Here is a 25,244-nt window from a genome sequence, read left to right as displayed (position 1 = left end):
TAATATGTATTGACATTTCTCTCTTTCTCAGCTACATATGTGACAAGTTTAAAGCCATATCATGGAATGTAGTGAGTTATAAAATATCCTCATTAATTATGCAAATTAGCTGTTGATTTGCATAATTGGTATCTCATTATGTAGGTCTTCACTTACGCTACCTACATACCAAAAAACATGATGATCCGTCAACATGTTCATATTTCTCATTAATTATGCAAATGAGGCCATCATTTGCATAATTGATATCTATCGACATTTCTCTCCTTCCCAGCTACATATGTGACAAGTTTCAAAGTCCTATCATGGAATGCAATGGATTTATAAATTTTCCTCATTAATTATGCAAATTAGCTGTTGATTTGCATAATTAGTATACCATTATGTAAGTCATCACTCATTCTATCTACATACCAAAAATCATGACGATCCGTCAACACGTTGTAGAGTTATTCTCGTCAAAAGTTTGAAAGGAAACCTGCGCCTGCAGTTCCAAAAAAGCCGCTAGGGGGCCCAAACTCACAGCACTTACTCTCTGCCTCAAGGGCTATCTACCACTCAAACATCATGATCACAGCATGTCCAGAACAGGAGATATCAAAAATTGAGGTTCTGCTGCAGTACCTTAGCAAGCCGCTAGGGTGCCCATTATCGAACTTGACCTTCGTTTTCCCGACCCCTACCCACCTACCAAATATTATCGGGATCCATCGAAGACTTCTTGAGTTATGCTGTTAACACACAGACACACAGACAGACTCACAAGCCCAAAACATAACCTTAGCCATTCTGGCAAAGGTAATGAAATTAACTTAAGTGGGGAGCTCCATAGCATCTAAAAGTATAATTGATAGCATGGTATGTCGAAAGCATGAAGAAAATGATTGTAACATTTGATCTGACGATGATCACGTATTTTGTTCTTGTAGGTTGACAAAGACGGAGTAATGAAACGTCTTCGCTTCAGCCCAGAGGGAAAACCGGCGATTGCCCTCTACGACTTCGTTAACCTCGGAGAAGATGGTTGGAGAAAGGTTAGAACTGCTGTTTGTCTAGTCTTGCCACAAGTTTTCTCTTTCGTTTTCATCCAATCTTGATTGAGAAGATATCTAAACTGAAAAAATAGACTAGTTCGCACCTTGAAAACACTTTTGTTCTGAGCTGTACATCCGCAAGGTAACAGCCACTCTAAGCAACTGGATAGATTTTTGAAACGGTCGCACTTTTTCAGGTAGCATCCACTCCCTTTCGTCTGTACTTCTACTGACTACTGACTAAAGGTAGTGGATGCTTCACACGTGACCGTTTCAAATATCTATCCCGTTGCTCGAGTAACTGTCAACTTGCGTATCGTATTACCTGGATGTCTACCCTTCATCGATGTGAGCTATACCTCATTTATAGAAATCAAACATGACCAGATGCAACTATTATTAAAGCTATCTATTTCATACCAGATCGGTTCATGGAGCGAAAAGGACCTGCAGTTCCCGCTCAACTCAACCGTGGCGTTCATGAGCGGAGCCGAGACTGTTCAAGATTTCGTCACTGACCTGCGCAACCGTAGTCTGAAAGTGGTGACAATTCTTGAGCCTCCCTTTGTGATGGAGAAAGACATGGACGAGCACGGAGTCAAGCTGGTCGGGAACGACAGATTCTACGGTGTGTTCCTATATATATATATATATATATATATATATATATATATATATATATATATATATATATATATATATATATATATACATATCACCCCTGCCAGTATCCAAGTGATGAGACAAGTTTTCCCGCCAATCCCGTTCCCCCAAGTAGCTGTTTCGTGACAGATATTTCAAGATGGACCTCTTTATATACCTCCATTAAAAAATGAGGTATTGTTTTTTATTTGCTCCTGAACCCTGCGACGAACAGATGTTTACTGAAATGTCATTTCTACTACAGGATTTTGTGTTGACTTGTTGAAGCGGCTAGGCGACGATCTAGGCTTCCGCTACGAGATATATGTGGTCGAGGATAACACCTTTGGCATGAAGGATCCTATTACCGGCAGAGCCAATGGCGTCATCAGAGACCTGATAGAAAAGGTGATGAGCATTGTATGATAATGGGGGCGTTGTTTTCATCTGTTTAACGTTTGCTTGTGTGTTTGACTGGCTCATGAGCATTTGAGCATTTTTCGCTGGCCTTGGTCCAAGTGGGTAGGATATGAGACGAAAAATGTTGTAACTGGAGACTTGCAGGCGGGAAAGCTGGTTTGGTTCTGGTCCAAAGTTGCGGCAGGCTTAACAGGGGCTCAGATTCCGTCAGGAAAAGCAGAGAAACTCATAGTATTAATGGATCAAACAAGTGGTTTAACTGACAACTCGCAAATTATTTTACAAAAATTCACAAATATTCAACGAAGGTACGAGATCTTCAACTTCTTGTTCTGGTAGTAAGACTTCCCTCTGGTGTTCTAACAGCAAGAGTCTACCTTACGACGGGCGGTATCACATGTATGCCGTTTTTGTACATTCTTGACCATGCTCTAACTTGTCTTTGTTTGTATCCAAACCAATCAGAAAGCTGATCTCGCCGCAGCCTCCCTCACCATCAGCTTCCAGCGGGAGAAGGACATCGACTTCACCAAGCCGTACCTTGACCTTGGTCTGACCTTCATCATGAGCAGGGAGAAACGGGACGACGATCTCTTCAAGTTCCTGGAACCGTTCGAGATCCGGCTGTGGATCTACATCGCCGTGGCTACTGTTGCCGTGGCCCTGTTTCTGGCTCTGGTCAACAGACTGAGTCCTTATGACCATCGGGGAAGGTAAGATAGTGAGGTCTTAAAGAGTATCAGCTGCTGTTAGGCTTTTGTTCGGAAAGTTGTCTTAAAAACTTACGGGAAGCCATGTCTAGAATAAGGGGAATCAGTTGGGATAGGCTGTTTTCCAGTTTCTTTTCGTTTTGTAACGAGCCAACTCTATAGCAGAGAGCTTGCCCCATGACGGTAATTTATCATGTGCCCAGGGCCGCCCGGAAGGGACAGGTGCTCCCACCCATCGCCAGCCAAGAGCCGCCAAACCCAATGGGAGTGGCCAACGCCGTGTGGTTTTCCATTGCTTCACTCTTCCAACAAGGACCGGAAACATACCCTCACTCCCCCTCTGGTACAATTTAACTTCAACACTCTTATCTATTGTAATAACTCCTGCGAACTGTATTTTACTCTCTTAAATCTCCCCATTTACGACCAGATTTGAAGTTGTAAGAGGGCACCAGTCCATGAAACATACGCAGTAATTAGCTATATTTCACTGATTTGGTGTTGGTGCCAGACATAAAAGTGAAGGTCACACGCCATGCCCTTCTCGTGAACTTGCAGGCCGCATCACCGCATCGCTGTGGTGGTTTGTGGTGGTGATCATCATCGCGACCTACACGGCCAAGTTGGCGGCCTTCCTCACCATCAGCCGGATGGACCATCCCATCAACTCAGTCGAAGCTCTAGCCAACCAGGTATGCTAACCTTAAATGATTTAGAATCTTTTACCGAAATTCAAGCCACTTTATTTCCTGAAATAAGCTCTCAAGATATGTAGTAACGTTAGAGGTAACATTACAATCACCATACACCTTCATTCAACAATAATAGATGGCAATTGTAAAGTCAATCAGAGAGCTATATATTTTCACTTTAGCTCTGAAAAAGATTCAACGGCGGCATGGAAAGAAATAACAGAAACAAACATTGATTTTTAAATGTCATAAATCATTTGGCAATATCATTTGGAGATACGGTTCTTTCTTCATCCCCGCCCCGTATCTTCTTAAGCTAGCATCTTTGCACTGGGCCTTGACTTTTGGGATGACGCCAAGGCATCGCATTCGTGAGAACAATCAAAATCCTTTCACAGGTGCTGTTAAAACCTTCCGTGCATCTACGTTTAAAGATTACCGCACCGCTCTTTGATTTTATGTGGTCAGTGGTAAAAACTATACCACACACTAAAACAAGAGCAAGGTTAAGTAAGGTCAAGTAAGGTCAAGTAAGGCTATCGGACCTTGGAGGTATATGTCTTATGACGTCAAAGGCTGATGAAGTTCAATAAAAGCGTTTTAAATCCTAAATATGGCAGAGATTGCAGTGATCAGGGACCGTATTTCCCTTCCCTGTGAATGCATGGTAACATCGGTTCCCAGACTATAAGCGCAGCAGTATGCCAGGCACAGCAAATATGTTATTGACGTCTTGTAGCAAGGCCTAGGGTGCGTTTACATGTCCGTGATGTAAGACTTTGTGTGAAGAATTACGATGTAATGCAATATCAATGCTTTAGATTTTAGTATTTGATTTACCATTGAGGACATTTTTACAGTTTCCTTTCACGTATGATCGGATCCTAGCTCTGGTTTAATACAACGCCTCTGATTGGCTGTGAACTTGGGTTTCTTGTTGAATACATGTTAAATGTACAAAGCTTTACAAAACTAAGATGATATGTTGATGATGTTGGATAAACGCTAGCTACGTAAAATGGTGTTTTCTTCATGTTTGACTGATAAGCATTATTCTAACATGCCCTGCTACAGGTAGATGTGGCTTACGGCACTGTGTCCAACTCTCAGCCGGCCGACTTTTTCCGCTCTTCCAGTGTGAAGACGTTTCAGACCATGGCTGAGTTCATCGCTACCAACGCTCTCTATTTAGACTCCTCGGCTGAAGGCATCGAAAAATCCCGGAAGGTACAAGTACATGGATCAATTACAAATACCTTGTTTGTCATAGGACATTTTGTGATGAAGTTCTCTAATACATTTGCATTTCTTTCTGCGCAACGCAATCTGGCTGGTAATATTATATCCCTTATGTTTGTCTGTGTATTCGTTCGTTTGCCGGTAGTTTTGTTAAGGAGCTGTAATCGTTACGTAATTAACAGTCAAAGTAAGTATGGTCTAGTCTGAAAGATATATGCTTTGTTTTGTTTTACGTGGTTTCATGGCAACTACTCTACTTTCATTTTTCCTGTAACCATATTTTTCCAATTCATCAGGAAAAGTTTGCGTTCATCTGGGACAGCGCTGTATTGGACTACGTCGCTAATCGGGCCCCATGTGACCTGAAGACGGTGGGCAGGCTCTTTGGAAAGATCGGGTACGGGTTTGGTCTGCAGAAAAGTTCTCCCTACACGGACCAGCTGTCCGTTAACATCCTGCGACTGAGAGAGTCTGGATTCATAGACGCTCTGACAGAGAAATGGTAAGTAGGAAACAGTCACGACAACGTAATCATCAACGGTAGAGATAAGATCAAATAAAAGTAGGCACCCAGTGACAATACCATAGTCACTTCCATCTACATCCTAGCCCGCTGCTTTGATAACAATTTCGTCGTTCAAGTTCTTCTCGTTGCTGCGTTTACTTGATGTAATCACACAGTGTCTCTGTCACACGATCGACCAAAGACATTTTCGGCTGTACTAAAATTGCTGTTCTTTCAATAATCCCTCGATTTTAGAGATCGGCTGAAGTTCGTTTATTAGAAATCTTGTACAATGTGATGGAGTAGATTTGCAGTTGAAGAACAGACTCGAATCTCCAGCAACCTTTAAATTAGGCGACCCTCTGTGGATCAACAGCTACGGCCGAATCTTGTCGACTGTGCGATTGGGGCTTGATGGCCAAAATCCTTATATTTGTAGGTATCATGACGGCAGCTGTGAGCCTGATGAGAACGTGGTGGAGGAGGTTCAGGGCACCATCGTGGTAGGACACATGCTGGGCGTCTTCTATGTCATCTACGGCGGCATGGCCGTTAGCCTGGTCGTCCTGGTAGGGGAGTGGGTGGCTTGTGTTCTCGGCCAGAAAAGACACAATGAAAAGGTCAATATTTTTTTGAAGATGTAAAATGTATGGAAAAGGTTTGATCAAACTTTGGTCAGTAAGTTGACGAGCACTCTACAAATAGCACACTGGAAGTATTGGTGGGAAGAATCGATGCATTCTATATAGACATGTGCCGGAATTGTTCATAACTCAGACTTGCACCTACGTAATATCAAGATTTTAAGTCATCTTCTCATACCTAATTTTCAACTAAAATAGCATTGGGAAATCATTATTTTTCAGATGTCTCTTCCTCAAATCTTCCACGCCCAGTTTAAGAAGGTATGGCGGGGTAGGAAGGCGCTGAGTGCTTCTCACCCGAGACATGATGGGCAACCTTGCGACGCGAGGAAGATGGGCTGCATGCACTGCTGTGTTCTGGACCCGAAGAGTGCAAACTTCAAGTGCGTCTGCGTAAAGGAGCAGGAAAAAGAACGTAGTCCCAAGAAGGAGATTGTCCTGGAAGTGATGGCCCCAAATGGTGGAACCGACAGTGGAAAGGGTGTGACGGGTGCAACATCACAATGACTCCAGTTCAACAATATTTCGACAAGGAAGGACGACCAACATTGTCACCTCCTTTCCAAGAAACATGCAATATTTAGCAATATCATAGACTTCTAACATTGGCAATTGCAACCTCTGAATAGGATGGCTTTGGGAAAACCTTGTTATTTCAAACATCCTTATCTTCAAAATGAGTACCAAATTCAGGTATGATCATGGCCAACATCAGGGCGCACATTTCAACACGGATCCATCATTTGAATACCTTCATAGTCTCCTGGTGGTGGTTCGCTCGGAGACCCTGAATAATATCTCAATCACTCAGAAATCTGTGATGCAATCGTCCGTATTTGACCACTGCAAATTATAAGGCTGCTAAATGAAAAAAAAGAGTCGCAATTGCAAGTTTCTGCTCGATCTGATGATTGACATGATGTAAATATAGGGGTCAGTGTGTGAATGTAAGCGCCATGCCAGCCTACAGAAAAATGCTCCCAAACGTTTTGTCCATATACTATAAAAAAGAAGAAAATTGGAGTTTCAGGAGTTACTCGTCGGTCTAACGGACACTAAGGATTTGTACACACTGCTCTTAATCTTAATCTATCTCAAAATCTCAGAAATTCCGCGATGCAAGAAATGGCATTACATGGCATTTTGAATGAGCCCTAAATTATCAGACACAACTTCTCTTTTGGCCCATGCCTTCACTATTAGTCTACAAGCACAAGCCAATCAAGAACTGAATAACGTCCTAAGAACAATATATTGTGTGCGGCTTATCCCATATTGAAAGCAATATTGTGCGGCTTAATGCTAATAATGTGAGAGCTAATTTAGAACCTTACCAATGTCACAACTATCTCAACAATAGTTATACAGTAGAATAGGACTGTAATGCTTTCCATTCTATAAATATAAAATAAACATATATATAGATATATATATAGAACTTCACATTGTGGTGACGTGTGTAAAAATCACATCCTCCTTTATCCTTGGATAAAGTCTGCCTCTGTGTATAACCATGACTGGAGAAACTGTACATACGAGCCTCGTGCAATACGGATGTCGTTATTTACAACATGTCAGGTGTATTGTGACAGAATCACAAGAGATGACCCTCCCAAAATACGATTAATTTGGGTTTCATTAGCCACTCTTTCAGTGCAACCAGTCTTCGACTAGTGGCGCCAAGTCATACCAAAAAGAGTGCCAAACGTAAATAAGCTCTTCTGTGTACTTTATTACAAGCAGAGTTTAGAAACTATCAATTATACCATTGTTGTGATAGAGGTGAAGATGTGGTCCTTTTTAATGATAAGAACAAGTTATACCAACTATTTTATTCATTGATATTTTGTTATCAGGGCATTTCCACGACACAGTAGCCTTGTACTATGCACAGAGTATGATGAGCACATGTGACACATCTTAGAAGCACCATGCACCATAGATGAAACCAAGTGTTCGTAAAAAAACTATCACACTTATGTGTAATGCTGTGATGTGCTGTGCAAGAAATATCCTCAATATCAAATGTAAGCAAGTATAGTTTATCCAAGAATCATAGGAATGTGGAAATTTAAGAGATAGTGTACCATAGCACAAAATAGAGAATATTGGGTATTAACAAGTTTAAACTTCTTTCTTCATTTTGCCCATGCCAAGAGTTATTTGCACTATGCAATAGTTTGCTTTACACAATATTGTAATGCTGCTAAGCAGTCCTGAACTACTTTTATTCAAATTTGTTGTGTAAGCACAAAGCAATAAGCAGAAATGTATAAATGCATGTCATGGTATTGATCTCCATTTGTAAATGATGTTACCTTGATAGTCATAATCAGATTCCTCATAAAATAATGTTTTGGTGTTAAAAGTATGACAGTGATGTATGTAGCCTTGTGATTTCTCTGTAAAATGCATTGTACTCTGTATACCCAAGCTACTGCCTCTTACTTTTATAGAAAAAAGTGGGGAAGAAATTATGCACAGGCTATATCTTATCAGAGGATTTTCCTAGTTGTTTTGTGAATGTTTAGTGTTTAGCTAAATACCCGTAACTACTGAAGATGAATCAGCACATAACCACTAGCAGCAAACTCTCAAATAGATGGATATAAATGGGCAGATGGAATGACTGCAAGGACAAGAAAATGAGTAAAACCCAAAATTGGCTAATCTCCAGAACTGACCATCTATGCCATCAATCCTGTTGTGAATACACCACTGTAACAGGAGAGTCTGTGTACCTGTTCTTATTACAAGACTGCTGCAGGTTTAGAGTATAGACCTGTAATTTCCATTCCTCAAATAGTTTCATCTTATCAAATTAGTTTATGCAATAATTTCTGCTCTTGCATATTTGTACCAAGCACAAACAAAACTTACAGTCAAATATTACACAATTACATCGCAAGATGAAATGTTCCTGTTAGTGTTACCACACTATACATCAGCTGACTGTAAAATAACATTTGAACAATCTGTGACATCAAACTACCTTATTCAAAAACTTTTCATACATCAACAATCTTGCTGTTTTTTCCAAAGAAACATTTGTGGCAGATGTCATCATGTCACTATGTGAGAAATGCTAATTGCTAACTATTTTCAAAATAGCAAATCTATAAAATATTTTCACCATTCTTTTTGCTAGACTCAACTGTTTTGTTTTGTCAGCCGCTATTGTCTTCACTGTCTCAAAGTTTGGTTTTATACAACACTATCTATGACTATGGGAATTTCACCTACTTTTATTGGTGGTAAAAATGGACATAAGTATGGGTGTAACGTCACATGAGATGGCATACATGTACACATAGATTGGTAAAACATCTGAATGCAAACTGTAAATGGTCAGCTGTGAACCAATCAGTACAAAAAAGTATTGTAGAGTTGTAAAATATGAAAGGCATTTCACTGTTCAGAGCAATCTCTTTACTTCTTTCCATTTATATTGTTTGTACACTCATATTTTTTGCAATGATGGCCCCATAAGATTATCCACAAATCTGTAAAGAACAAATCCCATATGGATTATATGAGCCACACTATACACTCAATGTAGAAAAAGTATCCTATGATCAATGTAACAAATTCTATAAACCTACATTGCCAAAGTATACATAGAAAAAAATAGCTTTCTGATTTCTTGGAAAATTTACCATTGTTGACTTGGGCTAGGGAATGATACAATTTTTCTTTTATAGCAGAAGCATAAGTTTATAACCCTCAGTTTTGCTGACTCTTATTTTGCAAGGAGAAATAATCTGAGGTGAGCTGTATAGAAAGTTTAGAATACTGAACATTACCATTATTGCCTTGATTGTACATTGTTGCAATACTTTAAAAAGTCTCCTACATTAGAAAGCCACATCAAATTGTATTTTCATTCAGGCTATGCCACTATTCTGCATGCATCTACAACTACGTCACATTTTCACACATAATTGTGCCCACAGCAGGGGATATTTAAGAGTGATAATATTGCATTTCTCACAATTAACAAATCAGCCAGACCTGATCTACACTTGGTATTTCCATGATTGTGTTGCATATCTACAGCTAAAGCTTCTACTTAACCTATGCAAGTTTGACCTGCAGATAGCACTTCACTTGGACCTGGATGATGCTACATTTCATTATCAGAAATAGTACTGTTAAATAGTACTGACGTATTTGCATCAACAAATAGTTTAATCTACTTTCTGCTGCTTTTCTGGCAATGCACTGATACTCACACCACTCTCTTTTTTCTCATTTTGCCCACTGCCTTTTGATTTATCTTGTTTCCCCTTCTGTTCTTTCTTCTGTTCTGTAGATTGTGTTGATTGTCCCTTGGAGCTTGTCTTTGTTTTCTCCTTATCCTGACTTTTGTCTGGACTTGCTTTGTCTTCAGCGATGATAGAATTCTGCCGTCTCAGGAATTCCAGTTTCTGCCGTAGGGGACAAACATATGCTTTAAGTTGGCACTAATGGCAAATAACACTAGTTTATAGAAAATAATATCCCCCTTTATGTATGCAATGATTCAATACATTTCTAGTTTACATTATGACCTGTAGACCATAGAACCCACCTTGTGCGCTTGTCTTCTCTTAAATTCCACCTTAGCCATCTCCTTCTCCACCCATTCTGGGATGTCTGGGATGGCGTAGCTCATGATGAACTTCAGGGCAATAACTGCATGCTGGATATCGGTAACATGAGAAGGACAGTATTACTACTGCGAATGAGAACAGTGGAGACATAATTGATATCTCATTCAAAAGTAAATCATTATGGTCTGCCACAAAAAGACAGTATGTCACAATGGACCACAGTGCACCCATTGGAACACTCATGATAACAATAGCCACATAATCAGCACCAAGGAAAGGCCCAATAACTGTACGCTCTGATACAGGCTGCTTTCTCTATTGCACAATTACACATTCTACAGAAGTAGAATTTGTGTGGTATCTAAGTATCTTGTGAATAACAAGTTTACAAGAAACATTACTTCCCATTAGCCTCCACCAGGCTACAGGGCTATGGATCCTAGAATTTGGCAAAAAAAGGGAATAACTGGCCAGGACAGTCAGTCCATACTAAGGTTAACTTTCCACCACCAATGAAACCTATGGTGACCAAACTCCCTTGGCTAACTATTCTCTATATAGCCAGCATAGCTAGTCTGGTAGAGACTAGATTTCCATAAAGGTGAGCCAGGTAATGTAAGCTGATGGCAGAAGAGTGAGTTGTAGGAAAACTACAGGAAATCTTGATAAAATCAGGTACTGCACCTCCACAACCACAGCCATGATGATGAGCTGTGTGGTGGTGAGACCAGGGAACATGTGCTGCATCTGTCCTGACATCACCAGGAGAGCACAGTTCACAATAACAGCCAGCATCCCCATCAACTCCATCACATCCTGGAGATACACAGAAAAACACCTCACAATAACAGATACATCGGAGTAATAAGATACACAATACAAAAATGACTTGATAACTGGCTAGGTTTGGTAATTAGATACCCATTTTACACCCACTGCCATTCCTCAGTTTTTATCAATCACTGACAGAAGATAGTGGATGCTATCAATTGCTTTGTATTGTGCACAATAACAGGTGTCTGCCATACTAGGTTTGCAGTTGACTTGTGTCACCAACCAAACAAAGGCTATATATGTCTAAAGTTGTGTTTCACCTGCCACATCCCAATGTTCTCCACCCGCTGCCCAAACGGCCGTTGACTGGTGCAGAGTTTGAAGGCGTCTGACCTGATCTCAATGACATTGTTCATCAGAGCACACATGGCTGCACAGGGGAAGGCCGGGGAGAACAGCACAACATAGCCAAACTGGATAAACATCTCCAGGTAGTCTTCAAATGTATCCTGAAAAAAAGTTTTCCATGAGTAATTGTTGTACGTTTTTTACAGCATTTTTTAAAATACATGTACTCTGATATAACATGAAACAACAATGATTTACATACTGATGTGCTGACCGTGCATAACCAAATTTGGTAAAAGAACAGCAATCAAGCAATATTTCAGCAGGCTGCAACGTGAGTCTAGTCTAAGTACGAAATAAATGAAACATGTTTCCATTTCTACAGATTCAACAAAACATAAATAAAATTTAGGAAGCATATCTTGAAATGAGATTCTACCATAGTAACAGGCAAAATTATCATGAAATAAAACAATGTAAATTCTGCAAATCTATCCAATAATTAATTCTTCTTGACACGATATCAACATTTACCATGTAAGGCTGCATACAGCTTTCCACCTCTGCTTGAGTAAACCCCTTTCCATGCTTAACTGCATCTGGAGACTCATCAATAATCTCTTCTTCTGTCTCCTCCGTCCCATTCTCTGTCTCCTCCTCATCCTCCTCCAGGCTGTCTGCTTTGTCTGATGTTGATGATTCAGTATTCTCCTCTTCAGTAGATCCCTCGTTCAAGGTAACAGGGCTTTCAGAGGCTGTAAATTGAAATAGAAAATATATTGTCATGCTAACTGACTAGTTGTTGTTTACATTACAGTGCCAAATCACAGGTCCAAGATCTGTTCAAAATGGCTTTTGTCCAAACAAATCAGTCAAAACTCCCAAGAACACAAAAGAAGCCCACCTTCTCCACCAGCCCGTTCCTTCATCTTGGAGTGAGCCATCTTGAAAAGCCTTCCTTTCCCCCACAGGTAAGGTACCAGGGCCTCCTTAATGTTCCCCACCACTTGTCTGGTGATCAGCAGTGCAGCAAGTTGCTATAGGAACAGAATAAAGCATCAATTTGGTCATGCCTCATATAAATCTTTCATACTCATATTTGTACTACAAGCATGATATTAGCCATAATGTTAAAAGAGATACAAGGCATCAAAGCTTTTATTTCAATCTGACATGACATTAGTTTTACTAGTATTACAAATTCCATGCACATAAAAAATTCACAGATGGAACAAAATTCCATCTGTAACAAGAATTATCTACAAAGCTGGTGTGTTACGCTGAAGGGCAGTTATACCGGCTATATAGATACAGATACAGACACAGATACTTTTTAGTCATCTTACCTCCTCCAACCTGTTCATATCTTGTAAGTAGAAACCAATGTAGAACAGGGACAGGAAAGAATTCACAAACTGGAACTGAATATCCAACAGCAGAAAACCTTGGTTAGACATATGCATTGAGACGTTAACTTAACATTGCTAGGAAAATGTAAAGAAGTAAATTGACCATTATAGAAAAAACATGCAGCCTGAGTGATACATTTACGTAAACATACACAGGGACATACATGAGTGACTGTGGTAAGTTATGAATACTGGAAATACATTTTATCAATACCATCTTAAACATATCTGAGTTTTGTTTAGTAAGGTGAGATGGACTTACCAAGACAAGCTTGATAATGAGATGATTCTCATAAGTACTCTGTAATCGGTAGTTCTCTGCGCAATATGATACAGGACAGGTCAGTGATAATTAAAAAATAAGTCCAAGAATATGTTAATTCAAGACAATGATAATGACACATAAATACAATGTTATGAAGACATTGATATTTTAATGTCAATGTTTGCTGGATTGAAATGTAACAGAGGCTTAAGATTTGACCCCTCTACAAACTACTTCAAAGAGACTTGGCACAAGGTTATGGGTAACAATTGTGAAGTAAACAGGTCTTCCAACAAATCAACTGAAAGTTAACTTACGACATCATGAAATGTTTTCTGGTGGCTTTATACATCATAATATTGACACCAATGTTGGTCATATGTACGTACATAGACATTGAAATTTAAAATATGTATAACTATGCGCTTTCATATGATGGTTTTTAATCCAGAACTGTGTTAGTATAGGAAGGCAAAGACAAATTATACTTTCTGTATTTTCTAATCTACAATATCATGATAAAATATTTAAAAAAATGCAATGTTGGACATGAGTACAGGCATATTATCTATATCACTTAGTTATAGTAAGCATATCTTGTTTCAGTATTGATACATGCTCTGAGTCTTAAGCAGTTACTATTGTTTTCTGACTGGACATACCTTTGTCATTGAGCCATATGGCTATCCTCTTGTAGACCTCATCCATTACCATGACAACAAGAGACAGCAGGATCTTTGGGATGAACCTGGTCACTGTTGACACATCGTCACCCTGGTTCACAACTTCCTGCAGCTCAAAGCAGGCCAACATGCTACAGAACACCACCAGGAGACACATGGCCACCACTGGGACACTCACAAAGCAGTAGAACAGGTTCCGTTTCCAGGAGGGGTACGTGATTTCAGGCCGGCCAGTTACCTCACTGCCAGTCAAGCTTCCCTGTGAAACATTCAAACATGGATTACATTACAATATTGACATTTTTCAAAATATCATCCAGCAGTTTGGATGTCTTCATGAAATCAATAATCATGGAAGTAAAAGAAAATGTGCTGAGATTTTGCAACTTCCATGTAGCAAGCAGCAAAGGCTGTCTTTAGTTAACATTACTTTTTAAAACCAATAGCATGCCAATGAAGGGAGACTCTACTTTAAAACTGTTGTAAAGATTTTCAGATTTTCTTAGACTAAGTGTGAAGCCAACCCCACAATATGACAAGTGTTCTTGTACCCATACAGAGTTAGTACAGTGTGCTGGCAGCATGCACTCATGGCTAATGAACCAACTTACTTTGACAACATCTCCCTTGAAGGTCACGATGAAAGCCAAGACAGGAAAAGACGTATAAAGAACATGAAGTACAACTAGCTCACTACAGCAGGCAATCACAATGGCTGCATGCATACATCCAACATTGATACTGCTACACATGTATGATAAAACAGTGGGTTAAAACTGTGATGAAAACAAAAGCCAGAGGGAAAGTAGAAGATTGGAAACGTCCTCCTTGTACAAAATGTATATAAAATAAAAGAATGGCAGGCATGAGGAGAGTGAAGAGGAGAAATAGGAATGATACACTGCAACAGAGCATGTTACTGTAGGGAATAACGTGTTTTTTTTGTTAATTTTCGTCTGAAACGAGCCAGTTCTAAAATGACTTGGAGATACCTTGAAGAGTGGGCGTGGCTCCTGTAGTAAGGAGGATGGCATGTCTAGAGTCCCCCACGTGTAGGCGTGGACTGCAGACTTTCTCTTCCAGCCCTCCAGGTATAGGGTGGCCCAGATCACATTAAACATGGCAAACACATGGAACACTACCCCATCTCTCTTCTGTGGAGAGACAGCACATTCTAGTCATGATTTGTTCTCAATTTTATAAAAGATATTGATGACACATCTACACTCTTCCTTATGGCTTGACACACAATTATCATATCATCATTTCAATTTGTTAATGAGAAAAACATTTTTGTCAAATCAAAAATTCAGAATCAAATTAACTTTCCCTGCTTGATAAACAAACAGGAATGAAAAGAAAGTATGCCTGACCTCATCACTGCCAGCCCAGAACCACATGACAAGCCCGAAGAATGCTGGGAAGACGAGGGCCCATGTGTAGTACCCAAGCCAAGCACAGTACATGGCAATCTTCACTCCAAAGTAATCACGGATGTGATCTGTGGACAGGGCAGAGTCAAACTGTATCTTAACAGCAAAAGCTATAAAAGACACAAATGTTGCAAATATGTGTTTGTTAAGTACCATCATGGCACTGAGCATGACAATCCCATGAAACTTAAGAGACTATCCATCTGTATCCACGATTGTTAATATGATAAATAAGCATAAAGTTGGCTCAACATATACACACATCACTGTGTATGCTCTGATGTTGGAAGGATGTTGGAAGGTCAGTGTGAGGTGAGGTGAGCTAGACTAACCTAATGGTTGTGGCTTGAAGAAGGCGTGCACCCAGGTCTTCTTCAGCCTCTCCAGGTCCTCACTTCTGTGGAGGGGCAGGATCTGCTTAATCATGCCTTTGGACAGACATTTAGGAACTGGAAGGAACAGACAAGTCCAGTGATGCAATGTTATTGTTGTAGATTCATTTGCTCTGGATTTTAGGACTTAGGTAGTAATGAGATCACCAATGCACTCAATGACTGACAATGCTCTAAGTATATTTAAGAACTTTGTAAAAATGCTCTTGCTTGGATGAGAATATTTTGGGAGGGCTTACTGCAGTTAAAAAGACAATCTAACAAGGAGCTTGCCAATCTAACAAGGAGCTTGCCAGATTGGCAAAAGACTGCTTAAGATAGAGAACTTCTGTTATGCTATACTGCTGAGCTCTGTCTGACAACTGAACTCAGATGATGATTGCAGTCAAAAATTCCTATAACTCATAGAAATTTCAGAAACCAATCAGAAATCATACATAGACAAAATAGTTGGATCCTTTTTTTTTTAAGAAATAGTTTTTGCCATATGCATTTATGCCAGTTCCATGAGTGTGAGTGAAACTCAATGTACGAGGGCGGTTCAAAAAGTAATGCCACTGATTTTATAACAGGCTCATGCTTTAATCGAATAAGTTGCAATTTGGCACAAAGGTACAAAAATATATCCTCTTGAGATTGACATATGTCAATGTGTTATTAAGATTTTTATGAGTGACTGAGTTGAGTTCAAGATGACCACACCCTTGTTATCCCGTCGGAAGAAATTAGAGGGTCAATTAACGTGCAATTGGTAATGTCTCTAAATCACTTGTAGCTACTGTAAGGAACTAAAATTGCACATGTATCAAGTTGCATTTCTCTATAAGCCACATGCCTATTTTCATCTTTGAAATACAATCACTTATTATTTTTTCGTTCCTGGTGTGAAGTAAGGTCGCCAGGGTCGTAATTAGCAGTAGGTTAGGGGTGGGCTGCTTAAAGTTTCCATAACCGAATTTTTTCATTAATTGAGAAAAATCAAACTTAACACACTTCTTGATCTTGAAACAGTTCATAAGTTTCGCATCTTTTGGCTAATGGAAAAGCAGTCTACAAAAACCTTTATTCAACAAATCACGTATTTGGCTTTTAATTAAACTGTCTGTGATATAGCAACTCGCTCCATTCTAGAAGCTGTAAAAGATGAACCATTGAGAGTTGAAACATGAAATTTGGCATGTAATCTATAGAGACATTTGTTATTATACAAGTGAAATTTAAGCTTCCTACAATAGTTTTAAAATGGTAAGATATAGAGGAACTGATCTCCTGACAAGCTTTTAAGGGTGTGGTCATCTTAAAATCATCTCGGTTGCTCATAAAAATCTGAACCACAAATTGAGATATCTCAATCTCAAGAGGATATAGTCTTGCACATTTGTGCCAAATTTCAACTTATTCGATGAAAACATGAGCCTGTTATAAAACCAGTGGCATTACTTTTTGAACCGCCCTCGTACATCAGTGGTCTCTGTTCCAACATGTTCAAGGTCTCATAACACAGTAATTATCCGCGACCCCCGTCCCCAAAAGTAGTTCGGGTTAAAATAGTGCATCGCGGTACTTGCAAAGGCCGTATTTATTCTTCCGTGCACGACAGCGAGGTGGAATCTGTGGTGAATAGTAGAGGAATACATCGGCGTTCATACTGTATAAGTTGGATTACGTCGCTTTTTCGGCCGGCGGGAATTTGCGCCTTGATATGTTACCGGCACTTCCTGTTCGCCGCCTGCAGTTCCATGACCTCCGCTGGGGGTCAAATCAAAGTGTCTGTTATAGAAAAACGAGCCGGCAAATCTATGCTCATCTTCAGATATTTTGTAGCTTGTACCCTCAACTTCAACATACTAAATTCTTGTGAATTGTATCTGCACCCTACTATAGGTTTTGAGTCGTCGAACCACCTCACTTTGGGGTCCTTAACCATGTAAATCCCCATACCCGAAAAACTGTGTTCTGAGACCTCAACAGACTTTGGCACCTTCCCCCCCCACAGTTAACACCTGATCAGCTGAGTGGTGTTTGATCCAGGGTCAGAATGGAATGAACTCTGTAGCCACAAATGCAATTTGGACTGTCAAAATTGGATTTGCTGCCACAGAGGTCAGATACTTCTGGTCATTGGTAATTGATCATCGGCTGACAGGAGAGAAGGCATGAGCCTGTAATGCAAACAGCTTCAGCACACAGCTTCACTCCCACTCTCAATCTTTATTACTGCTTGGTTTTCCCTTATGGTACGATGAGGCTCTAAACAGGTGTGAGACAAAATCTTGATGATACTTACTGATTGGTTGTCCCTCGAAGAACACATATTTCTTCAGCTTGTCTCCTGCTACAGCCCTCAAGTTGTCCAGCATGTACTTAACTATAGACTGTCTCTCCTAATGGGAGGAAAGACTTAATGATCAGTCAATTGACTGATTTTATAACTGTTTGGTATCACTTTTAATCAGTTTAGTTAGTATGTGTATACTTTTTGCTTACAAAACACTCAAAGATAGCTTCAATATCACTTCCCTATACTCAATATATCAAGCAAACTATTTCATGATAGATCCTTATTACAGAGACAAGTGATGAGAAATGTGAATTTGGAAAAAAATCAAAAAGGTCATAATAACAAAATGTGCTCCAGAATAACTTATGCTGATGGGAGTTCCAGGAACTATAAAAAGGCACAGCTTTTTTACAGAAATTCCTACAGCTTTCTTTATCGGTAGTCTGCATCTCCAAAGCTGTTTCAAGAAGTCAATCTCAAACCTGAGATGAGAAGAAGGCGGTCTCATCCTCCACTCCGTCAAAGCTCTCCTTCTCCTCATACAGGAAGTGTTTCTTGCCTCCTCCAAACTCTGGCTTCATTGTTTTCTTCAGACCCATCTCTTCTGCGTACCTCAATAAACTGAAGTTAAAGGGAACATTTCGGTTGAAATCAAAATTGTCCTTAAAATTTTGTGATTTAACTGGAAAACATTTACTTTTTAAGTCTAAGAAAAAAAGTTTACCACAGACTAATAATTGAGTAATAAATCAATTAATAGATGCGTGAAAGATTATCATTGTGTCTTGCAACAATATCAACTAGTCCATATTGGCTTATGATAAAAAGAATAGAGATTAAATGAATAAAATGTAATCACAACATAACTATCAAGGAATGTAGGTACAGTGGCACTACTGAGTAAACTCTATAAGTATAACACACATGTACAGTGAGTCAAATCAAAAGGAACATAAGTTGCTAAATAATGTAAGATCCAACCAAAAATGATAATGGTACAATGTAATATTGAAGAGAGGGCTTGGTACTCCAACAGGTGGTGCATTTTGTATAAGTGAGTGATCTGTGGTTCTCCTGTCAAACCTACTTGTCGTAAGTTGCCGTCATGTAGAACCCCCAGACCTTCAGATGAGGAAGGTAGCGAACATGTACGCCGAGCGCCGGCATCCGAGAGCGCAGGCGTGACAGGAGCCACATGAGAGTGTGGTCCCCCGTGCTGCCTGGAAACGTCATGAGGATGTCACAATCTCGTGTGGGGATGGTCCGCATCCACTCCATGGTGGTCTGCACCATGTGGCCAGTCCTCTGGAGCTTGCTGGCGATGGCTTGGCCTGAAATTAGAAAACAGATAAAACTTACATAGTAGAAGGACAAATTTCAATTAATATGTTCTAACCTCTTCATTAGTTGTCTACGTACTAAGTTATCAATTTGTAAAATGCCAAATTTGATAGGGACAGTCCCCAATGTTATGACACCCCTCTGTTCCAACACCCCTCTGCTCCAACACCCCTCTGTTCCAACACCCCTCTGCTCCAACACCCCTCTGTTCCAACATACCTATGTTTCAACACCCCTATGTTCCATTACACCCCTATGTTCTCTATGTTCCAATATGCCTATATTATGGTTTAACTAAGGGTTTTGCACTAACATAAGCAGATGTCATACATGTAGGGGTGTCAGAACATAGAGGTGTCAGAAAATATAACTGTAACCCAGATGTCACATATGAGATGGTCTACAGAACCTGGTAGGCTGATATACATGTAACTGAAAGGTGGCACAGGCTCTGTATCCTAAATGGCATGCTGTACAATGTGCTTATCCTACATTAATGTCTATGTCACAACCTGAATAGAACCTGAAAGGGGCATTCCACTCCAGAAGGGAGTATTGTTTTCCAATAGATAATGTGTCAATGAATACATAATAAGCCGAATTTTGTGGAATTCACCTTGGGATGAATTACGTGATGTGTGTTTTATAAAACAATAATGACTCTCACTAAACCCATGCAGACCCTACCCATGCATTCCCTATACGCATAGACACTTTGTTTATCGTACATATTTTCGGAATAAATGAGGTACGCTAAGCACACCGAGAAGGCAAATTGCTCATAAGATAGCAAAGAATACAAGAACAAGACGAGATTTCTTAGCGTACCTGAAATTAGTTTTGTAACCTTACCTAAAAGTTTTGCATTGTATTCAGCCATAGGATTAATTCAATTAGAGGGTACTTGGGGAGTTTAGTAGAACATTGAATGCTTTTGAGGCATGTGGAGCAACTGGGTACTTTACCGTATAATGTGAAGTAGTATGCAGTTATCACTTCCTAAAATTGATATCTATCGGAAAATAACACTCCCGTGTGGAGTGGAATGCCCCTTGAAGCCACTAAATTGTAATTGACCTATAGACATGGCAACATGGATACTGAATCCCTGAGTTATATATCCCTGGGACAGCCTCTTCTTCCACCCATCTTTTCAGGACCACCTGGTGATAACAACCATCTTTCTATTCCATAATTCATACCTGGTCCAATAAAACAATGTTATTTAGTATATGTATGCAAACCTTGATGTATGTGTAGCAGACTATCCATTTGACTATTCGCATTAACAGCAATATTAAATGTTACAGTAATGTTTTGCATATTCATACATAACCTTGTGATCACAATGGCATCTGAATTGTTACAATCAAAATATCAGATCCACCCTTATCTAATTTATGATTAGGCTACCCACAGAGTGCAATTTCGTGCTTGGCTTGCTGGATGGCTGAATAATTGATAGTGTTGCGTCTGGAGAGTTATGCATGCAGGGACATCTGGATTTATAGAATTCATAACTTGGAGGTCGGAGGGTGCACAGTGAAAATGCAATCCATATATTAAAGTTTTACAACACGTAGCAAGACAATTGTTCACTGTTTGCAAATAAGAAATATGAATATCAAAGAATCGATGCAATAGCTCAACTGGTAGAGCAGTTGACAGACAAACCTTGCATGTAGAACTACTTGAAGGTCATTGGTTTAGTTCTGAGGACATGACATCCTTTTCTTCAATTAACATCCATCATTCTTAGCATTCTTGTTAATCATCCTTGCTTTGAAATTTAAAAAAAGTCTTATTTGTGCACCATTTTACATGATTACGCTCAGGGTAGTGTAGGCATGAAGATGAAGAAGTTAGTACAGTTTTCACAAGGGATATCATAGTGCCAAAAAATGTCTTAATATTATTATTGACAAGACATTTCAGTCAACAGTACCAAAAAACTTCTTATTGAACATTCTCCAAAAATTCTCCAACATTCTCATATTGTCAGAAACGTCCAGGGCTTAAATGCAGTGCATTGTTTGGTCCAAGCACTCAGATTTTGGCAGATGGTCAAAATTACAAACGTGCCATCCTATATTCAAATTAATCTTACTGAGGCCACTTGTACAAAATATCCATGTTGACCATTATAAATAAACATTTCCCTGAAGTCCACTTTGCAACAGAAAATGGTACATAGATGTTGATCCCTTGTGGTGCAAAGTGGCAGCATTGGCTTGAAAAACATTTGTATGACCTGAGGTATTGATTTGAGGCTGATGGTAATACAATGCTGGCACATGACAAGATAATGTATTGGAGATCTAGTCCAGGGTATGTGATTGGAAACACAATCTGCACCATCGAATGTCAATCTGACAGTGGTTTGGGGCCAACAGATGGGAGGAAGGCCAATCAACTTGAAGATTAGTATATGGGCACTTTTGTGGAAAGGGGGCAAATGGGGGTTATGATATACACTGGTGTGCACTAGAACAATAGTTACCAACAGAGTAGTGCACTCATACAACACAAGGCAGAAATAATTTTCAAAGTACGGATGATCCTGGCAAAATAATTAATCTTCCCATTTTCTTTGTTCTTCAGATTAGACCATACTGACATTTCATGGATGACATCCACACGTGTGCATTGACTTTTGCCTGTTCTTAAACAAATGTGGCCACATGTCACCCAATAGCATACCTGGTCGATCAGAATTTTATGCTTGCCAGAGGATCTGCTCACCGGGGTAAGGGCCACACATGGTCAGGGCATAGGGCCACAGCGCCCTTGTTCCCCTCTTTAAACAGGAATGGCAATAAAAACATGGGTTAGTCCTATGGTTTAGCAGCATGTTTTGGGGGGCTAGATTTTTTTTTTCACCCTCATGCATTTTGGGGTCTCCAGTGGATCTCCAGTGGATCCATAAATCCATAAAATCAAGTCAGTGTGGCCTTATGTTGGCAGAAGAAAAATTTAAGAGACAATATACAGTATAACGTTAGTGTTCTCAAGGAGTCTGGCACATGAAAAATAGAAATCTTGTTCAGTATTAAAATTGTGGGTCTATGTCCACTTTTACAAGAAAGGTCTCCAGTCATTAAACATGTTAAAAAAGCTTGTTACTTCATCTTTGTAAAGTTTTTCTGACAAAACATTGAATTGTATATTGTAAATTATTATTATTAAAGGTTTATCTCCAATGTAAAAGGGTGATTAGATTGCAGTAGAGACTGTGTGTGGCTTTACATGGTAAGTCAACTACTTAATTGTGAACAAAGCTTTAATAACAAGCAAATGGCAAATCAATAATCAGAATTCATAGGGCAGAAGGATCTGTAGACTAACTTACTTTATTTAGCTACTAAATCCTTCAGGCAGTACTTAATCAACAGTAGTCTGTTTCCTCCACTGTGCAATCCCATTTATTTGAATACATGTACTTGCCAAATTGAATAGAAGATGAGTCACCCTGCATCAGATACAAGGCCACTCCTGATTTCTGTTTAATTAAGTTTGACAGGAAGGTGTCTGCATATCTATAGTTTGCTTGAAAATGTAACTGATTTTGACATGTCATTATAGAATATGACCCTGTTTCCAGGTTGCCTTCCTCTAAACCATTCGGAAATGCCTTCCATCTTTCGTGAAATCATTATTATTATTATGTCAGATCTGTGCTGTGCTTGCTCAGATTGAAGCACACTGTATCTGATCCATCATCAGGGGATATGGAGACCTCGGTCTTTTACCTTTCTTTGGCTTGATTATACGTAAATTACTACAGGCATGGTCTCCTCCTGATGTACATCTACCTGAAAACAGTGGCAGCAACTATTGTTGCTAAAACTAAAAGGCTTAAATACATGAGGATATGCCATCCAAATAGCTCCAGACTGGCTCGTACTAAACCTGGTACATTATAATGAAATCTCAGCTCTAATGACAGGAGATGATCAGCTATCTAAGTTGATGTACATCTAATCAGCAGATTGTTTTGAATACATGACAATTACACTGACCTGTAGAACCCTCACAGGCTTCGTTTAGCTTCTGCATGACTTGCCGGTGTAGCCTCCTTCCCGGGCTGTCACTGGGAGCCTCCGTCTTGACCACCCCTCCCACACTACCTGCCTTAGCCTTGCCCACTCCTTGATTCTCCATTCCTCCTCTCCAATGATATCATGAAATGTTTACACAAGGCCACACCCACATCTCACACTAAAGGACATTGGTGTTATTCTGTCTCATATTACATTCACAGGCAACTAACAAAACCAGGATCAGTGCAATGCACTGTCTGTAGCTTGATGCTGGTGAAAGCTGGCTACATCAATCATGGGCCTTTGCTTTCGAGACCTACATACACTCTCATGCAGTCCACAGATTTCCTCTCACAGCTGATCGATGTTGACGTTACAGCAGCGACACCTAGCGGTGATAGTAGCTTGTGCATCCAGCAAATGTCCGTGCATGTGCGACATCTAGCGGTATTTTACAGTATCACAGCTAAAAAATCTGATGCCTACGTGCATTATGAATCTGACCGTATGGCGGCGCTTCCAACAATGCTGAGAGTTACGCCATTGTACGTAGTGCGCATGCCTCAAGCAGAATTTAGGTAAGCAAACATGGCTGGCCGTCTTGTCGCCTGACCTTCTGTGTTTTGTAACGAATTTTCTGCTTCGTCACCGAGTGTTCCCAAAGTTTGACCCGATGCAACGGGTGAGAGGTTATTAACGTAACACCCAGGCCCCACCAGTCACCACCAACCTAGAAGAAACCCCCGTGTAGGTGCTGTAAACTTCGGAGTAAGATTTCCTGGCTCTTGTGTTGTTCCCCCAGCTTCCGAGAAGACGACGACTTTTCCCTGGTTTTTACGGGTCTGTGGACCCGTTTTTGGACAGGACTGCTTCTTTCAACATGCCAGGGGGACTCAGGTTTTCATACCGTCCGTTAAGACGGATTCTGTGCGTGGCCAGACCACAGAAAACAGGTGAGGAAATATCAGGATGTGTATTTTGTTTGGGAAGCCTTTCTTTGTAGCGAACCATATCGGGAGCTTGATTGCGTAAGCCTTTTGTGATACGTGTGGAAAAATAGAAGGAAGCACACAGAAAATCTAGCCCCAAGGCGTAAGTGGTGTTTGTTTATAACGATCTTGAACATCATGCCATATGTTATCAGCTGTGTTAACTATTGTTACACAGCAGCCATCATCGGCCGCAAAAATATGCAATTTGCTGGTATTTTCCCAACACGGGAATTCCCGACAATATATTTTGAAACCTTTTGAATCTAAAAACAATTATTCTTTGTCCCAGTAAAAGCTACATGTATGATGCTGACAAATCTATATTTGACCACTTTCCATCCACAACCCTCCACTTAAGTTTACCCCATCATGTCTGAATTAACTATTAAGGGTGACCTGTGGCCTAGTGTTTGATCACGCATTGTTCACGTGCACAGGACAGGTGTGGTGTTTTGGTTTAAGGTTCACCTGTTGTCCCAACCTGAACTTTGAACCTTACATTTTTGTTCAACTCTCTACTAGTAAAGCATTTCATGTGTAAAATTTTCTGGTCCAACTGCTAGTGAAGACATGTCCCATGATGTGGGGTGAAAGTCATAAACTTAGCTCAAAAATTACCCCAGTTACTTAGGACTAGTAGTGTTGTTGTGACTGGCTTAATTTGCTCTTTCACAGTTACTGTTTGCTAGTTATCGGGACTTAAGTTTATCTATTGGTGGTTGATAAACAACTACCCGGTTGTGTCCAAGGAATTGTTATTGCATCTGTTGAGATAGATTGAAATTCTATCACTGTAAAATTCCTTTCT

At 39.9% G+C, this 25,244-nt stretch overlaps 4 protein-coding genes across 4 annotated transcripts in view; 3 read left to right on the top strand and 1 right to left on the bottom strand.

The window, feature by feature from the left end:
• The window catches only part of LOC118408753 (glutamate receptor 3.1-like), a 29,456-nt gene extending 28,508 nt beyond the window's left edge, over window positions 1-948 (top strand). Inside the window, exon 8 of the mRNA XM_035809615.1 lies at window positions 930-948. Within this exon, the coding sequence (XP_035665508.1) occupies window positions 930-948 (19 nt within the window). The remainder of the gene's footprint in view (window positions 1-929) is intronic.
• On the top strand, window positions 934-7,435 carry LOC118405104 (glutamate receptor 4-like). Its single transcript, XM_035804510.1, has 10 exons — window positions 934-1,034; window positions 1,458-1,662; window positions 1,942-2,084; window positions 2,562-2,809; window positions 3,010-3,149; window positions 3,365-3,498; window positions 4,573-4,725; window positions 5,034-5,239; window positions 5,682-5,862; window positions 6,109-7,435. The coding sequence occupies exons 1-10, from the start codon at window positions 948-950 to the stop codon at window positions 6,391-6,393; spliced, it is 1,782 nt and encodes a 593-aa protein (XP_035660403.1). The 5' UTR covers window positions 934-947; the 3' UTR covers window positions 6,394-7,435.
• Window positions 7,436-7,601: 166 nt separating this feature from the next.
• On the bottom strand, window positions 7,602-23,875 carry LOC118405084 (anoctamin-8-like). The gene is made up of 16 exons (XM_035804488.1): window positions 23,424-23,875; window positions 19,151-19,394; window positions 18,546-18,684; window positions 18,070-18,166; window positions 15,723-15,839; window positions 15,331-15,458; window positions 14,950-15,111; window positions 13,937-14,216; window positions 13,272-13,327; window positions 12,947-13,021; window positions 12,505-12,637; window positions 12,135-12,355; window positions 11,573-11,761; window positions 11,163-11,294; window positions 10,457-10,567; window positions 7,602-10,313 (listed from the first exon to the last, which is right to left on the bottom strand). The coding sequence occupies exons 1-16, from the start codon at window positions 23,563-23,565 to the stop codon at window positions 10,074-10,076; spliced, it is 2,466 nt and encodes an 821-aa protein (XP_035660381.1). The 5' UTR covers window positions 23,566-23,875; the 3' UTR covers window positions 7,602-10,073.
• Window positions 23,876-24,016: 141 nt separating this feature from the next.
• LOC118405095 (ATP-dependent Clp protease ATP-binding subunit clpX-like, mitochondrial) overlaps window positions 24,017-25,244 on the top strand; it is a 9,693-nt gene continuing 8,465 nt past the window's right edge. The window contains exon 1 of the mRNA XM_035804498.1: window positions 24,017-24,397. Within this exon, the coding sequence (XP_035660391.1) occupies window positions 24,325-24,397 (73 nt within the window). The 5' untranslated portion in view covers window positions 24,017-24,324. The remainder of the gene's footprint in view (window positions 24,398-25,244) is intronic.

The sequence above is a fragment of the Branchiostoma floridae genome, chromosome 2 (genome assembly GCF_000003815.2).
Source record: "Branchiostoma floridae strain S238N-H82 chromosome 2, Bfl_VNyyK, whole genome shotgun sequence".
NCBI lineage: Eukaryota > Metazoa > Chordata > Leptocardii > Amphioxiformes > Branchiostomatidae > Branchiostoma > Branchiostoma floridae.
The sequence above is the reverse complement of the archived record's forward strand: the minus strand, read 5'-3'. Positions and strand labels throughout refer to the sequence as shown.